This window comes from Hirundo rustica, chromosome 14, assembly GCF_015227805.2.
Source record: "Hirundo rustica isolate bHirRus1 chromosome 14, bHirRus1.pri.v3, whole genome shotgun sequence".
Lineage (NCBI taxonomy): Eukaryota > Metazoa > Chordata > Aves > Passeriformes > Hirundinidae > Hirundo > Hirundo rustica.
The window spans coordinates 14,138,385-14,164,403 of record NC_053463.1 but is presented as its reverse complement, the minus strand read 5'-3'; the positions used below and the strand labels follow the sequence as shown (position 1 = coordinate 14,164,403).

Genomic DNA, 26,019 nt, shown 5'->3' with positions numbered 1-26,019 from the left:
GCTGTCCTTACAGAACAAGTTTGTGAGTAAACCTCATGCCCAAGAAGCTGAGCATTCAGTCGTTCCTTGGTTTGTGAATGGTTACTTCAAAAGAGACTTTTGCCAAAGCTAAACTCCAGACACAAAGAAACTTCAGCTTCCAAGACAGATATTGTGCCCAAATCCTCTTCCTAGACTAGAGCTTTTTTGGTTCATCCTAGGTCGCAGTAACTGATCTATAATTACATGGCACTTTATCACAAAGCAGAGGGGAGGAAGTGGAAAATAAACCATTGTGAATTCTTGCTGGAAAGGCCAGGGTTGTGAGCAGTAGGTGGGAGACCTCACCACCACCACTGGCGGTGGGCTTCCCTCTGGCTGCAGAGTGTCAGGAGAGACTCCACAGCCCTTGGCGGAGGTGTGACATGGTCTGACTCTGCTCATACCTTTGTGTACTGAGAATGAGCCTGTGGGTGCCCAGTGACATCCTGGCCTGTGTCAGGAGCAGTGTGACCAACAGGACCAGGGCACTGATTGTCCTCCTGTGCTGGCGCCTCAAGGCTGTGTCCAGCTCTGGGTCCCAGGTTCAGGAAGGACATTGAGGAGCAGGAGCGAGTTAAGGGAATGGAGGTGGGGATGGGTCTGGAGCCCCAGGAGCGGCTGAGGGAGCTGGGAAAGGGGCTCAGAGCTGGGAAAGGGAACCTTGTGGCTCGGGACAAGTCCCTGACAGGAGGGGACAGCCAGGGGATAGGGCTCTGCTCCCAGGGAACAGGGAATGGCCTCAACCTCCACCACGGGAGGCTGTATGTCATGAGGAATTTCTTCACAGAAAGACTAGATATTGGAATGGGCTGTCCCTGGAGGTGGTTAAGGGAAGACCGGACATGTCATTCAGTGCTCTGGTCTAATATGGTGGTGTTCGGTCCTAGGCTGGACTCAATGATCTCAGAAGTATCTTCCACCCTAACTGATCGTGTGATTAAACATCAGCCTGTTGCACCAGGTGAGGAAAAGTTTCCAGCGAAATAAAGTTATTGAAGCAATCACTAGAGTCCAGGCACAGGAAAGAAGCCATTTCCCAAACCGCTCCGCTGCTTCATTGAGACAGCACTTCAGTCAGAGCGAGGGGAAATGAAAGCGAACTTGAGCAGCCCGTTTTATTTAACGACACACGGCATTCGCGTGGCTCCCGCAGCCCCGCGGGGCGCGAACCGCGAGGCCCGACACCGGCTGCCCGTGAGGGAGTCACAGCGCCGCGGGGCCTGCGCCCGCCGCCCGCTCCCCGCTGCCCAGGCGCGGCCATTGCCGGCAAACCCGAGCGCTGAGGGCCCGGGGCCCGCCGGGAGCTGTAGGCGCGGCCGGACTGCGGCTCCCGGCGCGCCCCGCGCCGGGCGGGGGCAGCGCTGCGGCAGCGGCGGGGCGGGCGCGGAGCCGCCCCGGCCCCTTTGTGTGCGCGGCCGCGGCTCCGGCGCCGCCGCCATCTTGTGCCGCCCGGGCCCGTGTCCGCCGGGGCTCCGCGGGGCAGCGCCGGGGCCGCGCTCCCGCACGGAGGGGCCGAGCGGAGCCTCCCCGCGCTCCCCCGCCCGGGGCACGTCCCGCGGTTGCCGCTCGGCGCCGTCCGCTCGGCGCCTCGCCAGCGGAGCGCGGCCGCCCCGCCCCGTCTCCCCGCCCCAGCCCGAGCGCCGATGCCGCCGCTGGAGCGGCCCCTGCCCGGGCCGCGGGCGTAGCGGCGGGCGCGGCCAGCGCCGCTCCCCGGGAGGCGGGCGCCCGGCGGGCGAGGAGCATCAGGAGAGCGAGGCCCGGCCCCGCGGAGCCGCCGCCGCCGCTGCCCGCCCCATCAGGCGAGCGGCAGGAGACCCGCCCCGGCCGGCAGCGAGCCGGGCCGCCGCTGCAGCGCCATGAAGATCAAGGATGCCAAGAAGCCGTGTAAGGCCGGGCCGGGGGAGGGGGCGCGGGGCTGCGCGGCGGGCGGTGGCCATCCATGGATCCGGGAGATGCCCGCAGAGACGCGTCTCGCTCCTGTGCGTCCCTCTGAGGGAGGTGTCGGGGTTCAGGTGACCCACAGTGCTGGCGTCGGACGGACTAGAATAGAAAGTGATATAATCAGTTTCTTGGGGATGGGCGCTGTGTTTGATGAAGATGGCACTTAACCACTGTGCTGAACATCTGCGCAGGTGGCTGCAGTTGCTACAGTTTTGTTTTTTAAGGGCTAATCAACTTCTAGATATTTTTAGAATATTTACTAATATTTGGAGGGAAGTCTTTCATTAAAATACGCTGAATGCTCCCCTTTAATAATCACAGCCGTAATATTTCTTGCTGTGTGTTATTCTGGAGTGCCATGTTTGTTTTGGAGAGCGCAAACCTGGTTCAGGCTTAGGCAAATATAAACAAAATGTTTTAAGATTACAGCTGCTTCTTGGGAAGACATATTTGGGTTGACTATGGTTAATCTACATGCAATTGATGTGCTTTTAGTGCAAGAGATGCGCAGCTGTGCAAGGCAACACACCTGTCAAGCTCATACAGGTGTGCCTTAGCTGAAAGGGATGCAGGTATTGCTCCACTGAGTTTAGCATCTTTTTCTTTGTCATCATACTTAAAGACTTTATTTCAGAGTGGGTTACTTTGTAGAAAAAAATGGCTAGTCCCAAATTTCTAGGCTTCGTGTTGTTCATACGGCGTAACTGGCTAATGAACAGCATGTAACTAAGGTAGGATATTGGAAGTCGATGTTTCAAATTTATGTTTTGAGCAGCCCAAAGAGAAGAACATCACCAAACATCTAACACAGGAAGTATTAGCATAGCTCTAGAAATAGCTGTAAAGGCTTTGAAAGTACGTTGTTTTCTGTGGTCTGTTGGGGAAACCCTAAATATGCATCTTGTAGCACACAATTAACCATCACCTCTTGTTAGTGCCAGTGTGTGGAAATTGCTGAATTTACTGTAATGGTGTTTATGGACAGCAGAGTTCAGGCAGAATTCTTTTCCCCTGGTATAATTAAGAAATCTCATCAAGACAGCAGTAGCTGGCTGTAAAATGTTATAGTGGTTTGATAATTGAAATGGGGAGACTATGGCTGCTCCTATTGTAGAAACCTGCTGATTTCAGGACTGTTTCTGCTGGACCTCAAAGCCTTGTTTTCTGTAGTATCCGATTTAAGCCTCATGGTTAAATAACATTGCAAATGTTATCAAGAAGTTTTAACTGCTCCAGTATGCTGCAGTTGTAGTTATGCTCTTCCAGTTCTTGAATTTGAACTTTGATGTTGGTTTCATGATGGGAATTAGAAACAGTTGGAACTTCATAAGCAGGATGGGAGGGATACAGCGTCAAGCTACGTTGTTTATTTCTTCCTGACTCTTGAACACACTTTGGAGCTGGTGGCTTTTTAAGAGATAATAGCACAGAGTTTCTTAGGCAGTGAACTTTAGACTCAATATGCAGATTTCTGCTTATGGTTAATCACACTGAATGTGTGATTAACCATGAGCAGAAATGAGAGAGCAGCTGAATGATTGAAGGGGACCAGATCCACAGAAGCCCTGAAGACTGAAATTGATGTTCAGGGTCTCTGGTACCCAAATACTGCTGTCAGTTTGGCTTAAATGCTCACATGGACATGAAAGCTGAGTTGGGCTCACAATACCACTTTTAGACTGTTTACAAATCATTTGGCTAAGACACTTGTAGACACTTTTCAACACAGTTGCTGAGTGTACATTCCTTAGACCAAGTGAGTACCTAATCATCTGTGACGTAGCCAAATGTGCTTCTAGGGAAAAATGGATAATTGTTACTTAACTTAAGAACCTGCAAAGTAGAATTGAGTAAATTGCTTTAGTCTGTCTGTACTTTTATCTGTGATGTTTAGCATCAGGAAGGAAGGCCTGATTGCAGAGACTGGCATGAGAGAGATGAGGGTAAAATGGAGACACCAAAGCAGTTCAGAGTTCCTGATGTAGGTACACTGCCTAGACATGCTTGTGTGGTCCTGCCTTCCAGATCTTCACCTGACTAGTGCTATCACTAATTTGACGGAGTAAAAACTGAGAAGCGTAGCAGAATTTATGGAACATGGCTTCTGAGATTGCTGTCTTGAAGGAGGCTAGTAAAGGGCCATTTAAAACTCATGCTGGTGATGAGAAGAGTCGAGCATTTTAAAGGAAGATAATAGAAATTCAAATCAGCAAAACTTTCTACTAAGTAGCAGTAGAAGCTGGAGAGGTTGTGGAATCTCTGTTCTTGGAGAATTCTTGAGAACTTTCTGAGGCGTCAGAGTGTTGACTGGACAAAGCTGTAGCTGACCTCATCTAGTGTTGGCAGTTTTCCTGCTGGTGTAACTGAGAGGTCAGACCAGATGACCTCCAGAGGAACCTTCCAGGCAGCAGTTGCGTGATAGCTCTTCTGAGGAAATGCCCATGGGGAAGAATGGCTGGCAATTTCCAAGGAAATTTGCAAAGGTTGTTTGTGGGTTGAGATGATAAATTTGAGAGCAGCAAGTGTTGCAGAACTGCTGCTATGTGGGATCTGCCCAAGGGGAAGAGAGCAGGAATTCATTCAGAGAGAGCTGTGCATGTTGGCGGGGGAAGGCGAGAGCACTGTGCCAACATGCTGTGCTCTCCAGGGGAACTGGAGCCCTTCCCCTTGGCTCCGGAGTGCAGCCCCGTGCTGAAGGAAAAGCAGAAACTTGGAGGGTTTGATACACCGTGTATGTTACTTTTTGCAGTTTGTTCCTTTTGATTGTTTGTTGAAAAGAGCTTGAGAACAAATGCCTGCATTTCCCTTGAGGAGAGTTGAGACACACTAATATATGAATGTACATTGCAGAGATTTGTAAAATCCTGCATCAGTATAAAGGAAAGATAAAAATTTCAAGTTTACTATCTCCAGTGTGGTTCTATGGACGCATGTAATTGTTGAGGACACATGGAGGATTAGTATAGTAAAATTGATGAGAAATCCATGTAGATGGAGAATCCATGATGGAGAATCCCTTATAAATAGATGGGTTGTTTTTGTTTTGTTTTGTTTTCCTATGGAATTTGCTGCAAAGTTTTTTTTGTATCCTAGCATTTTCTTATTAGTCCTTGAAAGCTGGTTATTAGCCCATAGCAGATGTTACAGGCTCTTGACTGCAGTTGAAAAATGTATTTCTTAAAATGGATTAATACTGCCGGGTTCAGGGTACACTAAAGGAGTTATACACAGTGCACCTTTAAGTGTTAAATTATGCCTTTGCATTCTGTATCTCACCATAATAACACCTATCCCCAAAGAGACCGCAGCTGAAATGTCAACAAAATTACCAGAATGAGCAAGGAGGGAGAAGTGGAAAGCAGCGATATTTTCTTGTATTAAGCTTCATGTGGTACCCACTTGTAGAAGTGATAAAGCCCATGAAGAGCAGTTACAGTAATTGCCCATTACCACCTGTCCTCCCACTGTGAACGGGGCTGTTCTGGAGCGTGATTAAAGGTGGCTGAGTGGGAGTTTGCAGAGCGTGATGGAGTTTTCCCACAAGGAAAATGGGAGGATGTGCCAGGGCGTGTCAGATACATTTAATTTGCATGTTAATTCTGTCCAGCCCAAATGTATTTTGAGCTGGACTTGAGGTATTTGAACCAAAAGCCTGTTACACAATTTGTTAAGGAGAGAAAGTCTCCAGCCCTTCAAGGACTAAGGACTAAGGTGCAGTTTTGCTCTGTAGATGCTCATAGGCCATTTAGATTGGTGTTCATGGACACAGCAAAGGCATTTTGCTGCCCAGCCCTCAGGTTAATCCCATTTAATTTAGCAGTTCAGCAAGCTTTGGTGCGTTTTCTCTTAACTTGTCCCATTGCTCACATTAGCTGCCTTAGCCCCGCAGCTGATTTAGCTGTTAAAATTTGCCATCAGGTTTTACTTTGCTGCGTGCTGATGTTTTAGGGAAATGCTGGAAGTATAAGAATGGATACACATGCACAGAAGAAAATGCATTTGGAGAAACTTCACAATGCATTTAGTTTATGTGTTTATAAACACTGTGTAACAGTTCAATATAACTTTTAAATAGTTGTTTGCCTTGTCAGTATTCAGATAAGAATGGGATCAAGGTTACTTTTGTTATCAAAGGCTACATGCTGAGCTGAATTAGATAAGTTTTGGGCATCAGAACTGATGATACTGCCTGCTTTCATAAAGAACTGTTGCAGTGCTGGCAGAAGTAAGGTCAAATTATCATAGATTTCATGATCATTTTCCTTTCCTGTATTTTAAGGCCGTGTAGCACCTTGAACTTTGGCACCCTTTGGCAGTGGTTCCCCAAGCCATGTTTGTACTTGGAGTGCAACAGTCTTATTTCTTAATAATGCATAAGCTTTCTTACAGAGATGACACAAAATGTGGTAGGCTGTCACTGACAGCTGGATTTTTTTTTTTCTCCCCATGGTGCCGAGCTACTGGCTTGAATTAGGAGTTAGCTACTCTTCTTTGAAAGTTGATTCTTGTTAATTTATACAGGATTGACCCAGAGTGTTACTTTATCTTATTGGGAAAATGAAGTATTTCAAAGGTGTTTGTGTTTCAAATATGTCATTACATTCATAGGAAAGAGGTTGACAAGATTCTGTTTCTCAGTTTTTAAAAGTGAAATACAAATAGAACATTAAACTGAGAAATTTTAGGCTTGACTGAATAAGGGGGGAGTATTTAAGTCTTTGAGTGTGTAGTTCCTGCAGCTTTGGATCCAGAATGGATGTACAAAATCAGAATAGCAAGTGTATGGTCTGGGTAGGAAGCTTCAAAGGTCCCCTGAAGATCCCGTGGAAAAGGCAAACACTTCAACCTTTGTGCTTGCATTGACAAGCAAGACATATACTGTAATTATTTCATTTGGGACATATGACCTTCTATGATAAGATGTAAGTAACCTTAAGACTGCTGCCAGTGACTGTGTGCAGCACAAACTTGAGAAGTGCAGACACAAGAGAAGGAGGCTTCCTGGTACCTCTTCCTTGTACCTGTCTACAGATACCCTGTATCTCTAAAGGCTTAAATAACAAGCAACAGCCACACCAGCATGGGTTTTCTTACTCATCAGAACTGCTCCATCATTACGTGACCACAGCACACTTCCTTTGCAGGAATTGTGCTTCCCTTTCCGAATTGAAGGAAGCAGTTCTAGGGAATCCTTTCAAAGATTTTTTTTTTTTTTTAAATTCTGAGCAGGTTGCCCCTCAGAGCTGGCTTCACATCATGAACTGAGCAATCTGTTGCTTTATTGCAAGGGTTCCTGGTTGCTGTGTCTAGGTAGGGGCCACTGTGGCTCCTGGCAGAGCAGGGGAGTGAAAGAAAATCTGGATTTGTAGTTAAGAGGTTGTGTATTATGGTACTCCGCTTGGTGTCCTGAAGAGAGTTAAATTTGGTGTGAAGTATCACATTAAACATCATATGGGTTTTGACTTCCCAGTTAGTGTTCTGCTTCTGTAGAAGATCTGTATTTTGTGTATTCTTAAATAGAGACTTTCCTAAAAGCAGAATGTGTGTTTTTGAAAGAGTTTTATGTAGCCTATGCAAGGCAGTTGGGCTTGTTAAATAAAACGCTGGATTCTTACTTTTCCTTTTTTCAAATTGTTGCTGACCATTGCAGAGAGGAGCTGAGCTTTGAAAAGTCGGGCCCTGGATTTGTTCTGTGAATAGCATTTAAATTCTCAGCAAGGAATATTTCTGAGCTGTGCATCACTTTTTGTGGAATATTCCTGGGAATAACAGTCAAGAGGAAGAGCTGAAAAAAAATCTTTTAATGAGCTAATCCCCACAGAGCTGTGGAAAGAAGTCCACTTTTAGTGCAGGGGAATTGACTCTCCTTATGGACTGAAGCTGTGGAATAATGGTTACAGTTGTGCAAGCCTTCAAACCTAGTATCTGCAGACCTGTAAGCTTGAAAAAAAAAAGGTGGTGTAATAGACACTGCCCTCATCCAGACATCTTTCTGTAACTGTGACTGCTGAAAGGATCAAGCTAATGTCTGGGGATACTTTTTTCCTAAAGGTTTTGCTGCTGACATTCTGCTCCTAAATCTCTCAGAGAAGCGTGACCCATGAATACAAATATAAAAATAAGTTTTATAGACTCATTTATGTATACCTAAATCTAGGTATGATGGATCCTGAGCCAGGATCTATGTTAAGCAAGCCTGTAGCAGTAAGAGGAAGGTTCATGAGGTTTCCACATTGTGTCCAGTAAGGTTACATTCAAATTTGGAAGAACCGGTGTATTTCAATTATTTAAAGACAGCTCAGTCATGGATAAATCTTGTATCCTTGCAGTCCCATCTGATTGTTCCCTTGCCATTTGTGTGTATGTGGATCCCTCTCTCTGTTTGGAAAACAAAATGGCTTTCATTTTCCTGGCTGCACCTGTAATAAAATCCATGTAAATCAATCAAGGGTGGCTTGCATGCACAAAAATCCTTGTGTAACACCTTCTTGCTGGTATGAGGACTAAGTTAACAGTACGTGGGCCCAGTTGCTTGTCAGAACTCCTCTACCTTGCAAATGAAACTTGAGCAATGTACTTGCCAGCCAAATCTTGACAAATTTTCAACAGAAAAATGTAAAACTTCCTGGGGTTTGTCACAGAGGTGAAAACTGGCCTATTTCTTCAGTTTCAAAATCTGGCTGTAATGGCTGTTAAGATCACTCAGTTAACCCAGAAAACTGATTGTGTACAGCATGATCCCATTTTTCAGCATAAAATGTATTCTGATTTAAATTATGGAATAAACATACATTTCAGCTGTTCTTGTTTTTTACTTGGTGTACAAGATCCATAAACCTTAAGACTTACAGAGGCATGACTAATGCTGTATTTGCAAAAGCTTTTTGGATCATTTAACATGGGATGAAGTGGATCTTCTGACAAACAGGCATGACTTGCACCAAATCATCCTTAAACTCATCACATGAACTTTCAGCTGTTCCCCCTTCTTTCCTCTTTTGGAGGACAAGATCCCAGTTATTCGTTAGGTCTGCTGAATGGGAAGAATCCAGGTAGTGCTTGAGTTGGTGTGTCCTAGTTAAATTCTGTGTGGGGTGGATTGAATCCTACAGGCACGTTCTGGTTTGCTGGGGGAACCAACTGCCCTTCTTCAGTTTTGTTCTTTTGACATCATTCATGGCAAGAGGTTGAAACTTGGTGAGGTCACTTAATAAATCCTCAGCTCATTGTGGTTGAACAGTAAGATGACAAATTTTCTTATGTCCAGAGTCTCAGGGTGAAGAAGGCTGGCATCCAGTCACAAACTCCGTTTGTGTGTGTCTTTATGCTTAGTCTTACACTTAGCCCTCAGTTTTATGGAAAAGATGCCGGGTTTATAGATCTTCTTCATTTCCATTTCAAGTTAGACTTCACTCACAAAATTTATGTATTTAAATTTTGTTTTTCAAGGTAAGATAACCAACTAAAATTTTTCTGTTACTATCTGACAGTATTCTCTTGATGTCCATTTCTGAAAGTTGAGGCATCATCAAAGTTTCTTTTCTTAGCTTTAGCACTCAGTAAATGAACTGACATTCAGCCAGCCTTGCCTAAATATATTAAAATATTTTGGTGGGTTATTCTTCTCAAGGATAGATCCCTCTGGTAATGTAAATACAGTGTAATTGCATCTTGCTCATGATAAGCATATTAACATCTTTCTGGTTTTGTTCCTGAGTTTCATGCTTCTGTAAGATATAAATTATATCTGAAGAAATAAATTGGAACACCAAAAAAGGAAAAAAAAAAGTTTTAAATACTGTTTCTGGGAAGTGACTGTGAGAAAGCACTCAGTTGAAGGTGTTGTCTTTGCTGTAGGGTTTCTGAGTATCTCTTTCACAATTAGGAATATTTATTGATACAGGTGTATTTGAATTTTGGTCCTTTTAGGAAATCCCCTTAGGAACTGCAGTCATCCTGCATAAGGGATAAAGGCAAAGCACTTGTGGTTTAGTATTGTTATTTTGTAGTGCAGAAATTCCCCCTTCCTAGCCAAGGTACCAAAAAAAAGAAAAGAAACAAAAAATAGAACCTAAATTCAGTAATATTAATTTTCTCTTTGGCTTGCACTTTTTAGTAGGACATTTTGTTATCCCTTTAACTTCAAGAGATGGAAATTGGGCATCTTAACTGTGTCAGTTTTTAAATTGCATGCAAATAAATGAAAGCTTTCCTCTCAACATCTACATTATGTGAGGAGGGACTGTTAGAGGAGGAGTACCTGGCCTGTCCCTGTTGCCAGCTGTAATGTGTAACCTGCTTTCTTTAAGTATGCACTGCAGTGTTTGTGCTGAACTACGTCAGAGCTGTTATTTTAGAAGCGAAGGTTATTTTAATCCTTCGTTCTCAGTAAAAAGAAAAAAAAAGTGGTTGAATTTTGTTCATGAATTGGTCTGAAAGGTAGGGTATAGTTTGGGGAGTTTTTAGTTCAGTTTTCTGAGCACCTTACAGCATTTAAATGTGTAGAGTTGCTTATTTCTCCGTTTTTACCTGAGGCCAGAGAGGTATTTAAGGTCATGTAATTGAGATGAGCGCTAGTTCTTTTTTCCTGTCAGGTTTGGTGTTAATGTCTGTCTTGTTGAAAAATACAGCCTGGGTTCAGTCTTAAGCTCCGTGTATGGCTTTTGTTCTTCAACAGACCTAATGGCTCATTCTTGTATCTTCTCAGCTTTCCCATGGTTCGGCATGGACATTGGGGGAACCTTGGTCAAACTTGCCTATTTTGAACCTATTGACATCACTGCAGAGGAGGAGCAGGAGGAAGTGGAAAGCCTGAAGAGCATCCGCAAATACCTGACTTCCAACGTAGCCTACGGATCCACCGGCATTCGGGATGTCCACCTGGAGCTGAAAGACTTAACGATCTTTGCTCGAAGAGGAAACTTGCACTTTATTCGGTTCCCAACTCATGATTTGCCTACCTTTATCCAAATGGGAAGAAATAAAAACTTCTCAACACTACACACGGTGCTCTGTGCCACCGGCGGTGGCGCGTACAAGTTTGAGGAAGACTTTCGCACAGTAGGTAGCCTGCCTTGCCTCTGCCTGAAGCTGATGCTAAAAGCATTGCTGCTGATGGCTTAAAATAATCTGCATTTTGAAAAACTGTGGAAGGCTCTAATATTTTTCAGTAAGAATCATACTAAGTATGGTGGGAAGTTGGAGCCTTCCTGGAATCCTCAGCACCTGTTAATTGTGCTTCTGCTTTATGAGAGAACGGCAGCTTAAATGTCACGTGCGGAGCTATGGAAGAACTGTAGTGAGCCTTAAGCCCCACAGAATTACTGACCTGTGGTTTTCCTGTGATCTTTGGAGTGTTAATGAGGTAGCAAGGATAGTACAATGCCACTGAGCTTTTTATATGCTTATACCTTAGAAGTTACTATTTTGACTCGTAAGATTGGGGAGGAAACCCTCAAACCTTGAACAGATTTGCAGATGTGAGTTCCACCAAGATGTTCATTTTTCAATGGAGTAATGTCTTAGTATCTCAAAATTGATTTTTGAGCTTACCAAAGCACTTACTTATACTGCATCTCTCTTGTTGATTCAGGTCTGAGATCTGGATTTACACTCAGCTTAACTTGCTAGTTTATGTATTCAGAATTTAAATTCTTTGTTGGCTTTATAGTGGCATTGAAATTCCTGAATTAGTCACGTGAGGCAACTTCTCAAAAGTTGGGTAGTACGAATATAGTCATAAATTTGTAGCGCATTTGTGAAATGTTAGAACATGTTGCCACAGTCTTTTTTTCTTTCTTAACACAGATTGGAAACCTCCAGCTGCACAAACTGGATGAGCTTGACTGCCTTGTCAAAGGCTTACTGTACATAGACTCTGTCAGCTTCAATGGCCAGGCAGAGTGCTATTATTTTGAAAATGCCTCAGATCCCGAGAGATGCCAAAAGATGCCTTTTAACCTGGATGATCCGTACCCATTGCTGGTTGTTAACATTGGTTCAGGAGTCAGTATTTTATCAGTCCATTCCAAAGACAACTATAAAAGAGTAACTGGAACAAGGTAATTTAAAAACCTATGTTGGGGTTGTTACTCTATGGGGCAATGACATAAGAATCTTTCATGTGAGGAAATGCTGTTTAAAAGCAACTGGTTTTTTATGTCCTTAGTCTAGGTGGAGGGACCTTTCTTGGGTTATGCAGTTTGCTGACAGGCTGTGAAAGTTTTGAAGAAGCTCTGGAAATGGCATCCAAAGGAGACAGCACACACGCTGACAAGCTGGTTCGGGATATTTATGGAGGAGACTATGAAAGATTTGGTTTACCAGGATGGGCTGTAGCATCCAGGTAAGCAGGAGTCTCTTTGTCAGTTCTTTTGTTGGTTTAGGGAGCTTCAAAACCAAGACTTAAACTATTCATGCAGAGAACTGCTTTTTTGCAAGGTTTTATTGTAGTCAAATTATATTTTTATCCTAAAAGTATGTCTCCTCAGCTTTCCCAGAGGTTTAAAGCCACATGCAAGTGCAGGTGCCTGCTAGGTTGATATTGAAGAAACTTCCTGAAGTATTCATGCACAGCTTAATGTGAGTCAGAGGGAGCACGAGGTGGTGTCAGGAGCAGCAGGAACAGAGAGCAGGGGTGGTGTGGTGTAACCCAGCACGCAGCTAAACTCCACACAGCAACTCAGACACTCCCTCCAGTGAGATGGGGGAGAGAACTGGGAGGAAAGAAATAAAATTCGTGGGTTGAGATAAAGAGTGTTTAACAGGACAGAAATGGAACAGAACAGAATGGTCCCCTCCCAGCTCCCTGTGCTCCCCCATTGTGCTGAGTGGTGCAGTGGGGTGGGGTGAGGAGCAGAAAAGGCCTTGACTGTGTGCAGGCCCTGCTCAGCAATAACAAAAGCATCCCTGTGTTATCAACAGTTTCCAGCACATACCCGAAACACAGCTCCATAGTAGGTACAATGAAGAGAATTAACCATGCCAGCTAAAACCAGCACACAGCTACTAGGAAGGAAATTAACTTTGTCCCAGTCAAAGCCAGTACAAGAGAGGGGAAAAAGTACCAATTTCTTTTTGGTTTGCTAGAGTCTTTTAATAGAGCCATTGTCTACAGGGAAGGTCAGTGGGAGATGGCTTTTGTGTTGCTCTTACAGTGGAGCAATTCCTAATTTTTTTTTTGGAAACGTGGTTGTCACTACAGACACCTGATGTAATGTTTTAACTACTTTTCTCACTGGTGAGGGTTGCTGAACACAAGCAGTTTGCATCCTGAGAATAAATGTCATTGTCAATGCCAGAGGACTTCTGTCATAGCTGCACATACTGTTTCCATTGGGGAATATTACTGATGATATTACAGATTCACTACCCTTACAAAAGATAAGAAAAATAAACTCTGCAAGCGAAACTAATATGTACATAAGAGTGTTCATTAAATCTTTGCTGTTATTCCATAGTGAGTCATAATTCATGGCAACTTAATTGTTCTCCCTCTCCAGGCACCTGAGTCCAAGCCTCTTGAGAGCTCATGTGCTGAGAGGTTTTAATATGTGTGAACCTCACACTTTAGTCAGTATGTTTTAACTTGCTTTATGTTGGTGCTTTCTGTTCTCATTTGCTTTTTAAGATCCTTAAGGGCTTTAATGGCTTTTTGAGTTTTAGAGTAATCAGGATTCTTGCTCTCCAAACTGACTTAGATCTGGCACAGAATCCTTGGTGATAAAATATCACACGTAGCTATGGATTCTTTTCTTTCGTGCTGTGCATGGTAAGGGAAGTGCCCTTCTGATTCAGAACTCTTCATTTGTGCAACCTAAATTGCATTCTGTCAGCTGTTTTATTTTGTTTCAGAAGGTTGTGTTCCATCATAAAACCATTCAATTCATCTCTGGTTTTCTTCTACTTTGAGAATAGAAGAATGGATAGGTATTTGTGAGGCAGCAAGCATGAGAAGTGAAGGATTTACCAACCAAGCAGTGACTTAATTTACAGTGACTATGTTTGCAGAGTAGTCTTCTGTGAAGAATAAGACCGTTTTACTGTAGGTGGTTCTTCATGGAAGTCAACAATCTGAACAAAAATATTGTACCACAATTGACTGTTTCCTGTGAAGGAATAAATACAGATGTAGCATCAAATTGCTGTATTTAATACAGGCTTAAAAAAGAAAACCTGAGACATAGGTTCTATAACAGCATTAAAAAATCCATTCTGAAATTATTTCAAATGCACATGAATCACTTTGTAACTCATGGCCATTTCTCCTATTCTAGTTTTGGGAATATGATCTACAAAGAGAAGAGGGAGTCTGTCAGTAAAGAAGATCTTGCAAGAGCCATATTGGTTACCATCACCAATAACATTGGCTCTATTGCCCGGATGTGTGCAGTAAATGAGGTAAAACTTCTGACAAGGAAGTGATCTATCGACTGCTCTGGTATTTGTCTTCACATGAAATGACTGCTAAAATGGTGTATAATGTTAAACCTTTTAATACATTCTCAAATGAAATGAGGAAATTCATGTAGTAGCTTTGAGTTGAGCCTGCAGTCACCATTTTAGCAAGGGAGGTTCAAGTCCTTCATCACAACATCCTGTGCTTACCTGCAGGCTTTGGGCTCCATTCTTTAGCAAAGCTTCTCATCAGGTACCCTTCCCATTGGCAAAGATATCCTTGTCCTGCTTCTCCAGAGACAGTCAAAATACCCTGAAGCAATTCCCAGTACTTTAACCACAGAACAGTTAGGGTTGCAGAGCACCCCTGGAGATCATGTTGTCCAGCTCCCCTGCCAAGGCAGGGTCGCCTAGGGAATGCATCCAGCCCTGAAACATGGACTCACAGACAAACCATGGACTCTGCTTGGAGGTTTCGAAATACGTGACTTGAGCAACTGCATCATTTTAAGTTGCTGAAAGTCCTGCTTTGAGCAGTGCATAAAGATGGCCTCCAGCAGTTTCTCCAAGCTGAAATTATTCTCTGATCAAAGCCTTTTTTCTAGTTAAACATTGGTTTTAATTTTTTTTAGCTCTTGAGATTTAAAAAATGCTTTGACGCTTCTCATCGTGCTGGTTGATAACAGAGAAGGTTTCCTGCCATCTTCTGTTTTTCAAAGTTTAAAAAAGAACCAGAATGTTCAGTGTTAGTGTGGACAGCCAAGAAGCTGTGGAAGAATACTGAATTTAGGCATAGAAGACATGAGTGAGCAGCAGGGATTTCTTCCTTCATTATCAACAAACTTGGGATAAAACAGGGTTTAGTAACAGCTTTCTTGGAGGTAACTATGAATAACTGAATTTAGAGCTCTGGTTAAAATCTTTGGATGTGATTATCTCAGAAATACCAACAGCCCTGTTAGCTGCAGTAACCCTCCTTTTGCTTAGGAGCCAGATTAATTATATTTTCTGGGTTTAATATTGCAACTTCTCCCCCAGTTTCATTATCTTTCTCTCATATCTGTCTTGGAGAAGAAAGATAATTTTGTGTGTGTCAGATTAGTTTTGGCTTTTTGCTTTATGGCAAAGCTTAATAACAAAAGAGTTAAAATGAAGGTGAAGTTGAAAGTACAATCTACTTGTTTTAGGCAAATGTAAGCAATTTTTATTTAGGGTGGAAGTAAATGACAAATCAGAACTTGTAAACTGCACAAACTAGCTTTATTCCAAGGGGGTTTTGGTCTAATTCCAGCTATGTCACAGAATTACAAACCATAAGAAATAGCTAATAGGGATGCACAAACTGGTACCTTGAACTGATGTATAAAGATGGAGTAAATACAATTATTTTGACTTCCTGCAGTAGAGCAGAATTATGTTTTTGTGCCTTAACTGTGTGTCTACTTTGTCTTCACTGGGAATTAATCAAAATGGTTGAAAAACAGTTGCATATTAGACATTTGACTGCAGGTTGAATTGTCATGTTAGTTATTGTAATAACTTGGATATGATAATTTAATGCAATTAAATGCTTTTTTAAGCTAAGGACTAACACAATTACATTTTCTTTGGTTCTTCCCCTCTTGTCATTAAACCAGTGTTTAATATTTTCACCTAATGCTGGATTTACTTCAGTTAATGGGGAATATTAAATGATTTTCACTTTTTTACGTTTGTCTTGATTAAAATGCACAGCTCACTTGTAGGGTTCAGCTCTTAGTCTGATGTCAGGCTGAGGTATACTGAGGTCTGAAGATGAAAGGAACATCTGTCATGTCTTAGTGCCTTCGGCTTCTTTACAGTGCTGCCTTGTTGCATATGGATCAAGCAGCATTGTACAGGGCTATGAAGGCATTGAGTCTTCTCTACCAAACAGAAGTATCTTTATTTCATTTCACTTTTAGCTGGGTTCTTTCTTTGGTGTAATTGCTGAAAATGCTCACTTAATTTGAAACACAAATGCTACTTGTCTGTAAATTAAGTCATTTAATTCCTGAGGGCTGCACCTTTTTTTCTTGGGCTGCACCTTTTTTTCTTTTCCCCAAGTATGCTGTGTTTTAAATTTTCGAACTGCGTTTTAATTGTGGGTTGTTTGTTTCTTGTGGTTTTTCTCCTTGCTTGAGACAGTCTTCCCTTTCATAGCTTAATTTTTCAAAGCTATGTTAAACAATGAAAAGACTTAATCCTTTGCTGGTTTTTTTGTTCTTTTTTCCAGAAAATAAACAGAGTTGTGTTTGTTGGCAACTTTTTGCGTGTGAATACTTTGTCAATGAAGCTTCTTGCATATGCACTGGATTACTGGTCAAAAGGCCAGCTGAAGGCCTTGTTCCTAGAACATGAGGTATGCTGTGGCTCATTTATCTGTGTGTATTGTTTTACCATAAATCAGAAATGCCTCTTTTGAGTAGCTTTCATGGGTGATATCCTGAGGCACCAAGTGCTCAGTAAATATTAGAAATAAGAGGAGGTTTGTCTTGCTGAATTGGTTCTCTGGGAACAGTTTCCTGCCAGGGAAGTACTTCTGTCACTTTGGGGTATCTCAGTTCATGCTGTGGATCTCAGGAGAGGGACAAGAAAATGTTAAACTCTGTGCTAAGGGTCACCAGTCTTCCTTCGGCATGGGTGGAAACAACAGTAAGTATTGTATTTCAAAGAGTGCAGAAATGTAAAGCTTGGCCCTTTGAAACACTTCCATTGTTCTCAGCTGAGCTTGAGCAATGTCTTCAAAGTCCAGACTGCTTTGACAAGGCCTGTTTTCATTCCTCCACAGACCCCTCAGAGCTGCTGTAGTGATTTTTGCTTTGAGAATAACCTGCTTTTGTGCAGCTTCTGCCATCTAGATCAGTATGCAGTGCTGAGAGCTTTGACCTGTTTTGGTTATATATAATTGCTGTTGCTGACTTTTAGCTTCTGGGCAGTGGGTTGGGAATTTTTGACCTCAGTTTCTTGGTCTGAAAATATTACAGCATTCCATCTGTTCCCTTCAGTTGATTCTCACAACTCTTTGTTGCTTATTCCAAGACTGACAGTCTGTCCTGATGTCCACAGTAACAGTGAAATGGTTCCTTCTTAGTTCTACCCTCTTCAGATTTTTCTTGGGTAAATTTTAAACACTTATATTTGCTCAAGTGTATATTCCAAACACTTGAATACTTCTTAGTTATAGAGAGGGGGAAGATTTCACTCCATAGGGGAAAAATAATCCCAACAGGAGAATGTGGTTCTTTGTATGCAGGTAGGTTGACAGTCCAAAAGTGTGATGTGTGGATAGTTCAAGGAATTTTTCACTTGTACTGTAGGAATGATGTTGGTATGGGTATTGGAGATTTTTTAGCAAGCAGAAGATGCAGGCTCTTTAGGAAGAAGAAACCAAACCTGATTTCCATGCTTTAGGATATAGCATGATATATACTGATACCTGTCCTAGAGGTCCTGCAGTGTATGGTGAGGCTTGGCAAGAAACCTCCTAGATTCAAGCTAGATAAGAAGGATAAAGTGTTTGTTTCACAAAGCCTTGAATAATTACTATGAAATATTATATATTAAAAGTGTATAGTGTTCTTTCTGTAGCATTGATCTATCAGATGATTGTTGTCACTAAAATGTGATTAGTGCAGAATTGAATACCCTACTTAAACTTCTTTTTTTTTTTTTTTTTTTTTTTTTTTTTAAACAGGGATACTTTGGAGCTGTTGGTGCTCTGCTTGGGCTGCCAAATTTCAGTTGAGATACCAGATGTCACTACACTGAACTATTTTCCACCTGAACGACACTTGTTTATTTCAATGGGAATTAAATCTGGGGAGGGGAGAAGAAAATAGCTGATTTTCTGTGTCTCTTTTTAAGAAGTGATGAAGCTACTGAGTATTGCTGTTGTAAGGAACGGGGTTTCACTCTGCTGGGCATTGGCAAGTGAACTGTCTGTGGCTATTATTTATGTTCTTTGGTACGTGTAGCCAGTAGTGAACTTCTAATATGCAATACATCCTCTGAAAATAACTTTCCAGAAAAAAGAATGCCAAACCCTTATGTGCTCAGGATGAAAATATTGCAGGTTTATTCCCAAGGCTTCAGGCCCATCAGTTTTATATATAATTGATGACTGAAAAATTATTTTCATTAGTTATACTGTCATTATGAGCACAAGTTTTATGTTTCCTTACAGAAAATGAAAGACAGCAAGGTACTATTGACAAGATGAGGAAACTGTAGACTGTTGCTTCCCACAGTAAACATAGTAATTTTTTTTATTTTTATGTGTAATGGAAATAATGCTTTAATTTCCAGTGGGAAGAATAGAAACACAAAGAAACAGCCAAAGCAGAAGATTAAGCAGTTGATATTTTGAAGGTTTCATGAAGATACTCACCTTCATTTTTTGGAAGATTCAGCTGGTATTTTGGGAAGATTCCTCTGTCTTTGATTGGATTTGGAAAACAGTTCAGTGCTTAATTAAGGCGGGTTTTGGGGGGAAGATTTTTTGAAAATTTTTATTTTTTGAGGATATGATTTCCAAAATGCCTTCTGGATTACTTGTTTTTTCTTTTTTTTTTCCTCCCATACGTTCTGCCATCATGAATCATAAAGCCTGAGAGAACTGAAGGAATCCTTATAAAATATACTAATTATGGGACCTCATAATTCTGATGCTTTGGCTTATTTCTGTGGAGGCTTGGAAAAATTTTTGTCCTATCCTACTCATTTGAAAGTATGATTTTCCTGTAATTTTGTAGGAGTTGATCAGAATTCAAGTAGATGTTGAAGTTGAAAGGTTACTTCTGGATTTGGAAGTTTGTTTTTGGAAGGTGAGGGCAGCATCAGAGTTTGTATTGCAGCAGCAGCAGCAAATGGACCAATATTTAATGCACTTGCAATATGGAACCATTCATCAAATTGTGGCCTTGGGATAAAATCCGTACTCTGGAACTGATTTTGGGGTTTTATGTAGACTTTTAAAATTTACAGTTGTGATTATTACAATAACTTTAGTCCTGAAGCCAGGGCATGAGATCTTAAACTTACAGGACTGTTATTCAGTCAGTAGCTCTATGATTTTTTTGTGGACTAAAGACCTACCCAATTTTGTGCTATTTTCATGTTCAATTTATTTCCTTTAAGTGCATGAGGAGCAACCAGAGTTAAACACGTTCATATCTCGGGGTTTAAGGTTTTTAAAACTGATTGCTCAAGTATTCCACAGCATGGCTGTGTTGTATTTACAGATACATCCCCCTTGTGTTAGAAATCCTTGTGCTATTTTCAGTCTTCTCTTTCTCAAAATTCAAAGCCTCAAACTAACATCATAGGTGTTTGCATTTAAAATTTTCTGTGGTCCTTTAAGGGTACAGTACCTTAGAGTAGGCAACTCATTAAGTGCAATGCTAATCACAAATGCAGTTCCATTTATTGTTGCTTTTCCCTGGTACTTGTACTCCATTTCCATTGTGCTTGCTTTGATGTTTCACTATAGACATAACTAAAAATTACACTCAACAGTTCAGCTGATCTAATGCTAAATCAGAGCATTTCAGAAAATAAGTGAATACAGTTTTTATAGAATGTCTTTATAAATGCTGTAAACTGTTCTTTTGAGTTAAGATTGACTATCAAAAGTAATCTTTACTTGGTTATAAAACTGTGCAAAAACTTAATTTTCTGAATGTTCTGGCAGCCTGCTGAAAATTACAAACTAACTGCATATTTTACTTGCAAAGGGTGCTTTAGGAGACATACTACAGCTCCATTAGAAACAGTTCCTTTAGACCATGTGTATTGCTACTTCATTTGTGATACTGAGGATCCTCTTGAAGCAGTAGTTAGAAGCTACTTGTATATTTAACCAAAAGCACATATAGCAGATGATTACCTAATACCCACAGTTAATTAAACAAATTGATGTGACCTAACATACAATTTTTTAAGTAAACTGTACAGAGTTAAAAAATAAGCAAATGGAGTAATTCTTGAATAGCTGTACTGTATAGAAACTACTGTGAGAATCAAAAAGTATTCCCTACCTCTGTTTATTTCCCTCGAGCTTCTAAAAAAATTGGCTTCCTGTTGCTAATTTTATCAGCACAATTGTTACTTCATTACAAGAGCAACCACAGCAGTTGTCAAGCCCTACTGTAAAGCCCAGGGGTCCTGTATTTAAGCCACATCTTTGGGTTTCATCTCATTTTCTGTCAGCTTAGAACTTGTTATTAGTCTCGAAAGATTGACTTGACCACCAAGAGAAATGATAGGCATCACAAATAGTTGCAAGATAAGCCTTAATGTCTTCAAAATTCTCTTATAAACAGGTTGAAAATGCTTGTTTCTTTTATATGAATTGCTGAAATAAGTTGCTTTTTCCTGATACAATCTGTTTTTTACTTTCACCCTTGCCATTTCTTTTCCTCAGAGCTAATTGGTTGAAGCAGCTTTAGGGTGAATTGATTCAGTGAGAGAAAACGTGGAGTTTTCTCAGGACGACTGTTGTCTTCTCAAGTGGAACCACTTTATGGAGGAAAGTTTTGTGATAGTTATTGAAAGTAAAATGTAAGACCTGTTTAGAATGTGTAATCATTTGCAGCTCAGTCAGCCATGTGAGTGCCTTTTAATTTTTTCCTATAATGCCAATTTGATGGTACTGGGCCTTTATCCATGAGGTTTCCTAACCATTCCTTCAATACTACTTATCAGAGAAATAGCAGGTAATTTTATTGGCCATGGGGATGATCCCTTTAATCCAATGTAGCAAGAGATACCAGGAAAACATCATCAGGTTTCTGGCTTCCTGTCCCTGTAGCCCATAATCTTTGGGTAATGATTTTGCATTTTTTGGTCTTATCCCTCCAGCTTGGTCCTTTCAAGTATTATGCACAGTTTTATTGTATCAGCATCTCCCTAAAAATCATGCAAGTTTATAGTGAGATAAGTACTGTTTATTTCTGGGTAGAGAAGTTCAATCCTAGGTGAAGTTATTCCAAGCTATTAAACATAACCACTTTGACCTTTTTAAGTCTACTTGGGTAATTGCAGTTTGAATGAAAGGGGAACTACTACAATACATCTTGAATCTTTAACAGACTGGAATTAAAACATCTCAGTGTTCTTTACTGAACTGAGCAGAGGTTTCAATACAAACAATTTCTCATTCTTTTTACTAAAGTCTTGATACATTTAGGCATTCAGAGAGAAGGTGCAGTAATAACGCCCTGTCTTAGTTTGCTCAAGATTTCCAAAGTGTGTTCAGGTGTCTGCCCTGCCTTTGGAAGATGTTTCCGTCTCTCAAGCACCTGTGTGATTCTACCAACAGGTGCTCATAATCAAGAGTTAAACAGTGGAAAAAAAGAGAGGCCAACCACATTGTCCCACTTAGCCTCAGCTGTGTATTCAGGAGCTCTGGCTTCTTATGGATCATCTGTTCCTTCGCTGGTACTGTCACATTCCTACTTGTGCTTCAGTTGGTAGTATAGATGCGAGGTGCCTTTAAGGGCTGTAATACTCTTAGTCTCACCCAACAGAGGTTTTCAGGAAACATCTGCTTCCAGATCGGTTGGAATAACTTCTCATTTCTGAGTATTTCAAAACAACAATGGGGTTTTAACATTTGGAACTAATTAAAGGGTCTTTTATCTAGAGTAGATCTCTGCTAGATAAAGACTAGATGGTGTCTTTCACATCCAGTCAATAATTTTCATTAATGAATAAATTTGCAGTCAACCTGGTTTTAAATATCACTCTCACTGTTGACATTCTGGATATCACTGTAATCCTGAGGAAGCAGTGAGTTCAGAGCAGAGGTGAAGGTCAGTGTGGTTCTGTTGAGCTACTTCTGGTCAGTTCTGGTTACAGCAAGACTAATTCTTTCCCTTGTCACTTATCCTTCTTATCTACATCTTTTTATGTAGGCTTAAAACCCACATAATATGTAACAGAGCTTTGCTGAGGTTAAAAAGTGAACAGACATCTGTGGGTCAGGTTGGAAGTGTTTGAGCAAGGCCTGGGGACACACTTGGCACAGTTTCTGTTTAGATGAGGTAAATTTTTCATTTCCTGTTAATGCACAATCAGAGGGGGTGGGCTTAACAATCCTTGTGAATAGAATGGGAGAATTTAGTCCTCAGACGTGACCCTGGAAGATTAAAAAAATGCTTTTTCACAGTGTAGAAGGATTATTCTTGCTTAAAATTCTTAAAAGTTTTATTGATGTATTCCAAAGTACATCACCAGTAATTTGTCAACTGTGGTAAAATTAGTAATTCTCAAAGTTAACGAAAGTCTGCAAATAAGTCTTTTTTATTAGTTTCATTTACTTCACACATGGAAAGCATATTAAATATTCTTAAAAACACACTTTTGAAAACATCTCAGATGATGCTGTAATATGCCTGTAATTATTAATGTGCAAATGGAATATGTTTGAGCAATCTCAGTTTGCATACCTGAGTGTCAAATCCTGCTCACTCTGTAGTTACTTGAGTAGATCATTCTTTTAAACTAATGAGCAAGATTTGGCCTCAATGTCTTCTGCCTGGAGAACACAGTAATGCTACTTTGCATATTTCTGCTGGTGCTAAATCACTTGTTGAAAATAAAGATTCTAAGTAGAAATTGTAAATAAAATATTTATGGCCTGGTCCTTTTGACAGACTTAAAATTTATCATTTGCCAATACTTTTTGGCCTTATTTTGAGTTTCCCTTTTGGGTTTGGGTTTTTTTGACTGTGTGGACTGTGTTTGTTAATGTGGCAAGTCATTGGCAGGTGTGGCTTCCTGTGCTTTATGTAAGGCCCGTTGCACATCAGGAGACAGATGAGCTTTCATGGCTGGATTTCCATGTTATCCTTCATCTTGTTTTGTTACCATAGCTGTTTGCACAGATTGTGTCAAGTGGAACACAATTGGCATTTGTTCTCTGCTGAAACTTCCAAGAAAGTAAGCCACTACTGAAAGTGCTTAGGAAATCTGTTGAAAAGTCAGAAATACCCATTTAAAGTAATTTTAAAACCTCAATGTGCTCATTAGTGTCACCTAGAAAATGAACTGGAATATAGTGTGCCAGTTGCTAATCTTTGCTATAAATAGATGGCATTTCACAATTCACATTTCTGGCATCAGTTTAAGAAATTGTAAATACAAGCTTTGGGAGGAGATATATTAGTTTCAGATTGTGCATTATGAAAGACTAGTGAATTAGTATTTTGAGACATTAAATTACAACATCTAGAACATGAAAATTAATGTGTTTGTGTTAGGGTATAGATGGCTTTAGATAACCTGCACTTTTACATTCTTGAGTTTTGGCATTTTAATCAACAAACATGTAATTTTCCATTTACTGTCTCATCATATGCAAGCCTTGTAATCACCAGATGCTGTCTTCAAGTATTTGTTTTCGTTAGCAAAGCAGAGAGGCAAATTTGTAACTTGTAAACCCTGGTAGGATGGAAGTTCTCCGAAGAGCCATTGTTAAGTTGCCTTATTCTATTACATTGCACTCATGGTATGTCTCTGCTTTCTTGTTTACTGTTCAGACACTGAAGATGTGATGTAAAAATATGTGCTACAAATTTTTCATCATAAATTACTCATGAATACCTTTGTGTCACCTGTTAAACAGCTCTTGTAAATGATGCCTTTATGCCATCTGTAATACAGCTCTTGTAAATTGTTTAAATTATTTTTCTTTTTATAGATTCTCATTATTGAATGTACAGATTAGATCCCTTTTAATATGTCACTGAGTCATTTGATTTGGGCCCAAATACGGACAATGCTGTAATTCATCCCATCAAAACTGTAAATAATTCTTTACTGCTTCTTTGCATGAGTGAAGTTTGGATTTCATTTGCTTTGTCATAAACCTACTCCTCTGTCATGGGCCTACTTTTTACAGTTTATTTTCCCGGTTTTATTACCATTTGTTCTGTACGAATGTTGAAACAGTACTTTGTCTTTTCCTAATAAATAATTTGAGATTGTTCATTGTTGGCCTGCATTTACGGGTTTTGTATGAGGGATTTCTGGGTGTGTTCCTTTCCTTTGACATCATAAATTTCTCCAACATTTGATACTGGGGGTTGTTGCAGAATATCTTTAGCTAAGGCAACGTGACTGCTGTGGTTTCATGCTCTTTTCTTCCTCTAAGAAGCTGATGATTCACCAAGGTCCTGTTTTCAGAATCACTGGACGTGCTAAACAGTGCTGATTTGCAGTGTTGAAGAATGAAGTGTGCTCTGGAAACATTCTGAGCTTTCCCCTTCCAAATTCACCTGCTGCTCCCTGCACATGCATGGGGAACTCTCTGTCATGTTTTACTGCATAACATACTTCACGTGCAAAGTGCAGACCATAAATATAAACTAACTACTCCTCTCTTGGAATTGCCCTTTGCTTCTGTTTTGAAATGCCAAATTTTGTCATCTTAAAGTTTTTCTAACTGGATCCTATGGGGCAGGGAGTTGAGAGGAAAGGAGCACGTGGCACAGCAGCATCCTGGCAGTGCAGCTTGTGACAAGCTTGCTGTGTCAGAGATGGTCCTTCAGGGTTCTCTGCAAATATTTTAGCATCCAAACCACAGTGCTTTGCTTTAAACTGCCAGAAATGAAAATTCCCTTCTGTGTTGTATCTCCAATGAGCTTTGCACCACTGTGAAGATTTTTAAGGGATGTGAGCTGCTGAGGAACACAAATTTTTCACAAGTTTAGGGAGTTCTGATTTGTTCAGTATGCTTTTTATAATGCAGAAATACCTCATGGAGGGAATTGCACTAGCCTTTTGTGGAAGCTGGTTTGCATTTCAGCTGGGGTTCTTAACTGCTTCTGGTGCAGCCCATGTGCAAGCTGAGGGGACAGGATAAACTTTACGCTTCATTTACTTCTCTTTTAGCTGGTTATATATATATATATATATATATATATATATATTTTTTTTTTAAGAAGTTTGTATGAAACAAGTGACTTCCTCTAACTGGAAGACTAGTCAAGCCAGCTGTATTTGAATTTTTGTTGGACTCAAGAAATGCAAACCTCTAATTTCATAATACTTGTAACTTCCCCATTTTTGGAAATGGAGATTAAAAATGAAGTTTGCCCTTAAATCCAAGAGTGGAACTCCTTGCTCTAAAGGCCTGTCTGTCTATCTAGAGATGTTCAATATATGTATCTATTTTCTGCCATTTTGGGGTACTGGGCAGAAGTGTCAGGAAGTACCAGGGTTGTCTGTTCCCAGGTTGGAGGAAGCAGGCAGGTGTCAATCAAAAGGTACAGATTTGTGAGTGCTTGTCAGCTTGGAGAGCCTGATGCAACTCCTGACTGATACAGGTTCTCCTCACTTTCCTGGAGGGGCTGTGTTAAATGGATCAAAGGTTGAGTCTTTCATAACCCAGATGTGTCCAGATGTGTAGATTACTGAGCTGCCTCTTAACAAAATCCATTCATGCACTTTTTATATCCCAGGCTTTGGTCTGGTTTGTGGAGAGTTACTGATACCATTTGATAGCAGACAATAAAACTTCCCAGGGAAGATTCCCTTGTAGGGTGCACAAGAATTTACAGCAGTTATTTGAGGAAAGGGCGTCGCTTTTCAGGTCCGTGTTGGAGAGCTGCTCGCAGGGTGTGGGCAGTGCTGAGCCGC

General features: G+C 40.9%; 1 protein-coding gene across 1 annotated transcript; it reads left to right on the top strand.

The window, feature by feature from the left end:
• Positions 1-1,783: 1,783 nt before the first annotated feature.
• PANK3 (pantothenate kinase 3) lies at positions 1,784-24,367 on the top strand. Its single transcript, XM_040077927.1, has 7 exons — positions 1,784-1,905; positions 10,670-11,022; positions 11,770-12,023; positions 12,131-12,307; positions 14,238-14,361; positions 16,613-16,738; positions 18,074-24,367. The coding sequence occupies exons 1-7, from the start codon at positions 1,878-1,880 to the stop codon at positions 18,122-18,124; spliced, it is 1,113 nt and encodes a 370-aa protein (XP_039933861.1). The 5' UTR covers positions 1,784-1,877; the 3' UTR covers positions 18,125-24,367.
• Positions 24,368-26,019: the final 1,652 nt, after the last annotated feature.

Coding starts and splice junctions, on each gene's coding strand:
- PANK3 (XM_040077927.1), top strand. CDS start 1,878: ATGAAGATCAAGGATGCCAAGAAGCCGT. Junction 1,906..10,669: donor CAAGGATGCCAAGAAGCCGT/GTAAGGCCGGGC, acceptor GTATCTTCTCAG/CTTTCCCATGGTTCGGCATG. Junction 12,024..12,130: donor AAAAGAGTAACTGGAACAAG/GTAATTTAAAAA, acceptor TTATGTCCTTAG/TCTAGGTGGAGGGACCTTTC.